This window comes from Bactrocera tryoni, chromosome 3, assembly GCF_016617805.1.
Source record: "Bactrocera tryoni isolate S06 chromosome 3, CSIRO_BtryS06_freeze2, whole genome shotgun sequence".
NCBI lineage: Eukaryota > Metazoa > Arthropoda > Insecta > Diptera > Tephritidae > Bactrocera > Bactrocera tryoni.
Genome location: NC_052501.1, coordinates 77977400 through 77984242, shown reverse-complemented (window position 1 = coordinate 77984242; position 6843 = coordinate 77977400). Strand labels below are relative to the sequence as shown.

General features: G+C 29.7%; 1 protein-coding gene across 1 annotated transcript; it reads right to left on the bottom strand.

The window, feature by feature from the left end:
* Positions 1 to 222: 222 nt before the first annotated feature.
* On the bottom strand, positions 223 to 6843 carry LOC120772669 (protein twist). Its single transcript, XM_040101404.1, has 2 exons — positions 5021 to 6843; positions 223 to 900 (listed from the first exon to the last, which is right to left on the bottom strand). The coding sequence occupies exons 1-2, from the start codon at positions 6616 to 6618 to the stop codon at positions 645 to 647; spliced, it is 1854 nt and encodes a 617-aa protein (XP_039957338.1). The 5' UTR covers positions 6619 to 6843; the 3' UTR covers positions 223 to 644.

The following is a 6843-nucleotide window of genomic DNA, read 5'->3' as shown; positions in this document are numbered from 1 at the left end:
TCATAACCATTTTATAACCAAAACTCACATATTGTTTCAATGTGAGTGGTTTCTATTATGTCGTTTTTCCTTCACTTTTAAACTTTTGAAAAGTGATGTTATATTATTTTGCATTTCAGCTGACGATATGTGGATAAAAAAAGTTGAAATTCGTCAAAAAAAAATTCAAGAAATCATAAAAAAATATAAAAAATTAAAATTAAATTAAAAATGCCAAATAAATTCTTTCTTAGGTATTATGCATTTCTTTATTTTCATTTCGTTCGATGCCTACTTCTATTCATACTTATATAAACTATATATACCAAAAAATACTTAAACAACGCATATTCGCCGTAGTATAAAAATATTTAAATTATCTTTACATAAAAGCCGTTATAAATATGAACGTTGGTGCTTTGATCAGCTACAAACTAAGCTAGATACTTAATATCTAATGGAAAGTTCAAATTCTTTAGCCCAACGACTGCGAATACTATAACAATATACATATACATACATACATACATATACCTAATATTTAATACACCACAAGTTCACTTAAACACTAAAGTTTGCAAGTGTAGAAAACCCAATCTCAGTTGAAAATTCCAACAAATTCCCTTCGAAATTTCAAAAAACAAAAGTGAAACTGTTAATTTATTCTACGTTTTATTTTGCGTGTCACCTTCCATACGCCAAACGCCAAATAGGTAGCTGAGCTTTTCCGGTGGTATCACTGAGGCGCCTGTGGCGCGCCGCAGACCCTTCAGCTCGGACTCGGTGCCATTGGTGGCCGCATTCAAGATCGACGCCGTGCCCAGCGGCAGTCCATTGTTGGCGAGTATGCTCTTGCTGTCCATCGTTTTCAGCAGACTGATCTCGCTCGTGGAGAGCACGCGACACAGAAAATCAATATATCTGCAATAGGGAACAAATCGAGCAATAGTTAAGTCATAAAAATATTTTTAATTTATGCGCATGCGCGTGGCACGGTAAGTATTATGTGTGTCAGAGGTAGGTAAGTGGGGAAAATGTGCAATTTACGGGAAAAATCCGGCGGCTGTGCGTTAGTGGGAATGCCCCTCGTTTGGGTTTTACTGCGTTCGGCGTATTTTCCGCCCGGCCTTTTGGTAAAACTGAAGTTGTTTGTCGGTTATGTACTACATACATACTCTTCTACATATATATACACACACGTATTGAAATGCATATGAGCTATATGCGAAAGAGTGGATTTTTTAAATATACTGTTTCATAAAAAATATGTTTTCATTGATGTGAGTGAGTGGATTGTTGGAAAAAATAGGCAGATAATAATATTTTCTTATTTCTTTTGTGAAAAAAAATACTAATTTATTAAAACAATATTTTTTCATTAATTCAGCGAAAATAAGTGTAATTTAAATTCAAATTAGTTAAGACAAATCAAATGTTATTTTATTTAAAATAAAAAAAATAATCATTTAAATTATTATTTTAAATTTTCATCAAAAATTTAATTATTATTATATTTTTAATAGAAAAAATTTAATTATTTTAAATAATAATTAGATTGTTCTAAATATTAAAAATATGCACCGGCAATATTTTAACATAAATGATATGCCTCCTCACAAATATTTAAAACATTTTAAATGCTTTCTTAATTAAAAAAGTAGTTAAATTTTTCCTAAAACTAAAATTATTTCGTTTTAACAAAAAAATATTATTATATATTTTTTTTAAACCAAAAAAAATCGTCAATTTTTTCCATAAATGAAATTATTTCGTTTTAACAAAAATATTATATTTTCTTTTAAAACCAAATTTTTTTTTCGAAAAAAGTAATGAAATTTTTCTAAAAAAGTATTATTCTTTTTAAAAAATAATATTTTTTTCTGTCAAAACGAACAACTTTTTCGAAAATAGTAAAATAACCAAAAAAAAAGATTCATATAAAAATTTTCATTTCAATTTTTTATCAAAACTAATTTTACTGATTCAACTAGTTAATGTTATCATTGAAAATATTTAAAAAAATCAACAATTGTATATAAAACTTTGAAATTTAAAAACAAAAATCTTTAAATTTTTATTTTTTTTTTGAAAAACCTTCTTTTTTTATTTTAGAAAACCAAAATATAATGAACAAAGTTTAGCACAAACTAAATATCTTTCCACTGAAAAGTTACAAAAATTTCCAAATAAATGAAGAATATTATTAATTTTTGCAAATAATGCTTGTATTGGTTTTTTCGTATGCCAAAATCTTATTTCTAGTAAAAAATTATAAAAATAAGAAGTAAACAAAAAAATTTAAGTAAAAATAAAACAAGTTTAAATATATTTAAAATAAAATAATATGGTTTTGAAAATTCAACATTAAACAACAAAAACTTATATGTTAAAATCGGCTAAATTTGTTCTGAGGGAAAAAGCTTGCTTTTAAGTTTTCAGGTTCAAAGCGGGCACTGAAAGCGATTAAGTACGTAATTTTATAAACTTTTGCAAAATTGTAAAAAAAAGATATTTTTTACTAAAAAAAAAATTAAATTACTATCATTTTTTATTAAATTTTTATTATTGCTAAATTTTTTTCTGATTTTTCATAAAAAACTTTTTTGGAAACAATGCTTGTGCTATTTTTTTCGTAGGCCAAAATCATGTTTATATTAAAAAATAAAAATATAATTTAAGAAATAAAGTTAAAGTTAAAAAATTTAAAAAATTAAACAATAAAATTATAAATTAAAAATAAAAATTAAAATTAAAAATTTTTAAAATCAAAATTGATAAATAAAAATGAAATATTTTTTGAAAAATGCAGAAATTACTGAATTAAAATTTTAATAAATAAATTTAAAAAAATTAAAAGTTAACAAATAAGAAAAGTAAAAACTTCAAAAAAATAAAAAAAAAATATTTTTTTTTTTAAACTGCTGAATTAAAATCTTAAGTAAATAAATTTAAAAAAATCAAAAGTTAACAAATAAAAAAAGTAAAAACTTCAAAAAAATAAAAAAAAAAAATTTTTTTTTACTCTGCAGAATTAAAATTTTAAGTAAATAAATTAAAAAAAATTAAAAGTTAACAAATAAAAAAAGTAAAAACTTCAAAAAAAATTTTTTTTTAAACTGCTGAATTCAAATTTTTAGTAAATAAATTAAAAGTTAAATTTTTTTTTTTGAAATTTCAGAAACTGCTGAACTAAAATTTGAAGAAAAAAATTTTTCTTTGCTCCAGAATCAGATAGAACATTATATATTGGTGCAGGTTTTGTATTATTTAATGTATCTTTTCATTTTTTAATTCTTCCACCTATCATTTCGTGGCAGCAGCATGAAAAAAAAAAACCATATTTGAATCGTTTACTGGGGTCTCTTTTTTCTATTATCTGAGAAAACTTACGATGGTAATGTATAATAAAAGGCATACTGACTGAAAAAACCTGAAATTTTAAGGTGAGAACGTTCGACAGAAAATTTGGTGTTTTTCGGATTTTAAGTCGAAATAAAGATAAAAAAATAAAATTTGAAATAATTTTTTTCGTGAAAGAAAATAATTTGTGTACAACATTAAATAAAAAAAAAAACTAAAATCTATATTATTTCAATTTTTCACATAAATTTTGGGGCTATGTGAAAAAGATGTTGAGACAAAAGTTGTAGTTTTTTTCATTACCTGCAACTTTGCTATACAACTTTCTTCTATTGGACTTGTAGCTTTGCCTGAAATAGAGAGATAAACCGATTTTAACGCTTAAAAATTCAACCACGCCCCTCCCTTTCCTCTTCCCGACCTCAAATAGATGACTAATTCCTCACATTTTTGTTATTTTATCTTTCATTTGAAATACCAAGATTTTTTTGTTTCTTACAAAAATTATCTATCCTGCTTTAAAAGAAGTCACGTTAAACGATTTAATTGGGTAGCTTGACAAATATTTTTGCTGAAATGTAGTGCACTGCTCAAACAATTTTCTGCGAAACTTACTGCATTAATTTTTATAATTTTGTTCTTATTTTTTGTGGAACAAAATCTGTGTTTTTTCACTCATTAAGTTAATTTTAAAATTTTTTCCAAGCAATTTTTCATAAATTTCTTATAATTATTTTTCATATATCGGATAACTATTTTTTATTGATTAAAAAATTCAGAAAAATTAAGTTAAAGTTAATTAAATAATCTTTAATTTTTTCCAAAAACTTTTCACATATTTTTTATAACTATTTTTATTAATTAAAAAAAAAACAAGAAAAATTAAGTTAAGTTAATTAAATCAATTTTAATTTTTTTTTCCAAAATTTTTTTAAAAATTTTTTCAAAATTCAGAAAAATTAAGTTAATTAAATTAAGTTAATTAAATAAATTTTAATTTTTTTTTTCCAAAAATGATCACATATTTTTTTATTATCATTTTTTATTAATTAAAAAAAATCAGAAAAATTAAGTTAGGTTAATTAAATAAATCTTTAATTTTTTTCCAAAAACTTTTCACATATTTTTTTATAACCATTTTTTATTAATTTAAAAAAAAAATCAGAAAAATTAAGTTAGGTTAATTAAATAAATCTTTAATTTTTTTCCAAAAACTGTTCACATATTTTTTATAATTATTTTTCATTAATTAAAAAAAAATCAGAAACATTAAGTTAATTAAATTAATGTAAAATTTTTTTTTTTAAGTTTTCAGAAATTTTTAATAATTTTTTTTTTCATTAATTAAAAAAATTCAGAAAAATTAAGTTAATTAAATTAAATTAATTTTATTTTTTTTTCCAAAAATGTTCACATATTTTTTATAATTATTTTTTATTAATTAAAAAAAAATTAAAAATTAAAAAAATATTTGCATATCGCACTCAAAGTCAATATATGAATCACATCTCATTTTCATATGTATAACATTTGTGTGCCCTTTGCCTACAAAAACACCATAATTTTGGAAACACTTTCTAACCATTGCAATAACATCATGTAAACCCGACACTATACACCAAAAACTTTTCCCGCTACCGCAATCGCATTCGGCCCACCCACTGCTTACCACTCCACTCACCTGGTCGCCAGCTTCAACGTTTGTATTTTGCTCAGCTTATCGCTCGGCAGTGTCGGTATGATCTGCTGCAGCGCCTTGAACGCGTCATTCAGGCTCTGCGTGCGCTGACGCTCGCGCACATTGGCCATAACGCGTTGATTGTGAAACTCATCGGCATCCTCGGAACGGCTCGATTTCCGGCGCGTACGTCGACGCGGTTTGCGAAAATGTTTCGCAGCCGTGTCTGCGTTGTCGGACAACGAGTCCGCGCGTATGTCCATCAAATCATCGTTGGTGTAATCATAGCTGGCGTCGCAGTTCTCATGATTATCGCCATTCAAGCGCATAAATTCCAAATCATCGCCTTCGGAGTTGTTGCTCTTCATCGAGTGCGCAAAGTCGTAGTGTTGTGCGAGGCTTTTGCCAATAATATGAGGCGTCTGCGCGTGGACTTGGCTTAGCGCCGCCGCTGTCGCCGTCTCGTGTGCGAGTGTGTGTGTTAAATCCTTGCCGATTTCTTGTTTTAAACTGAAAATACCGTTAGTTGGTGGGATATTGTGCGGCGGCGTTGTTGTTGTTGGAGTTAAGGTGTGTTGCAGCGGTTGTTGTTGCACTGATTGTTGTTGTTGTAGTGACTGTTGCAGTGTTTGCTGCATTGCTTGCTGTTGGTGATTTTGTTGCTGCTGTTGTTGTTGTCCATGCGGCAGCTGCTGCTGATAGCCGTATTTGAAATTATCCACACTATTCTCACACATTTCCCGCGCGGCAAAGTCAAACTGTGACGTGCCGTTGCTGCTGCTGTTGTTGCTATTGCTGTCAGCATTGTTGTTGTTGGGACCGTTGATATTCGAATTCACATCTGACACAGTTGTTGGCAGATAATCCAAGACAAATCGCGGCGCATCCTGCGCGTGCATGAAGTGCGCTTGTTGTTGTTGTTGCTGCTGGTGTTGTTGTTGTTGTTGTGGTGCGTGCTGTTGCTCATTGATCAGCTGTAAATGCGGCTTCTTAGTCTCGTTCATAAGTTCGTGATCCGCGCTCTCGAATTCACCTCTATTCCGCTTGGTCGCACCCACCAGCTGCGCCGTCACGCCGTTGCACGCGCCATTCTGCATATTATAATTATTATTCAATTCTTTAGCCATATTTGTGGTTGTTGTTGTTGTTGCGCCAGCGGTGTGCTCCACCGCGCTTTGTCCAAAAGCCAGCGGCGTTGTGTTGGCGCTGCAGTTGCTAAGCATTTCCGGGCTTTGCATGTGATAGTCGGTGGAATCCACCTCAGCGCCAGCGGCGCCGTTGTCACCATAAGCGAAATCCGTTGGCTCCACTATATGACGTTGTGTGTGCATCGCTGACGGCTGTGTGGGCGCCAAGCGCGACGCCTGCGCTCCATTTGTGCTGTGATAAAACGAACCGCTGAGCGTGTGTTGTTGCTGCTGTTGTTGTTGCTGTTGGTGTGCGACGATATCCTGTTGCATTTGCATGTTGTGCAGATATTCGTAGGCTTGTGGCTCCATTTTGATCAATTTAATCACATTGTCCTGCATGTCCATTGCATGCGGCATCGGTTTGTAGCTGATGTCCAGCAAAACTTTCGGCGAACTCGGGCGTATGGACATATTCTAATGTGAGTTCTATTAGCACTTCACCGCAAATTATGGTAGTAACGTTTCGGCACTTAAATTTAAAACGAAAAATATTTCAGCAATTTTTTTTCTTTACTTAAATTAACACTAGTTTTATTGCTGTTTTCACATATACACACGCACACTAATGTATATTTGGAAAAAAAATTAAATTTCCACTTCCTCGCGTGAAAACAAACCAGTTCACATCCTAACCCG

What these genes read in the sequence shown, in the direction of transcription:
- LOC120772669 (XM_040101404.1), bottom strand. Translation starts at nt 6,618, where the DNA reads ATGTCCATACGCCCGAGTTCGCCGAAAGTTTTGCTGGACATCAGCTAC. An exon ending in ACGTTGAAGCTGGCGACCAG is followed by an intron (nt 901 to 5,020) that starts GTGAGTGGAGTG and finishes TCCCTATTGCAG; the next exon opens with ATATATTGATTTTCTGTGTC.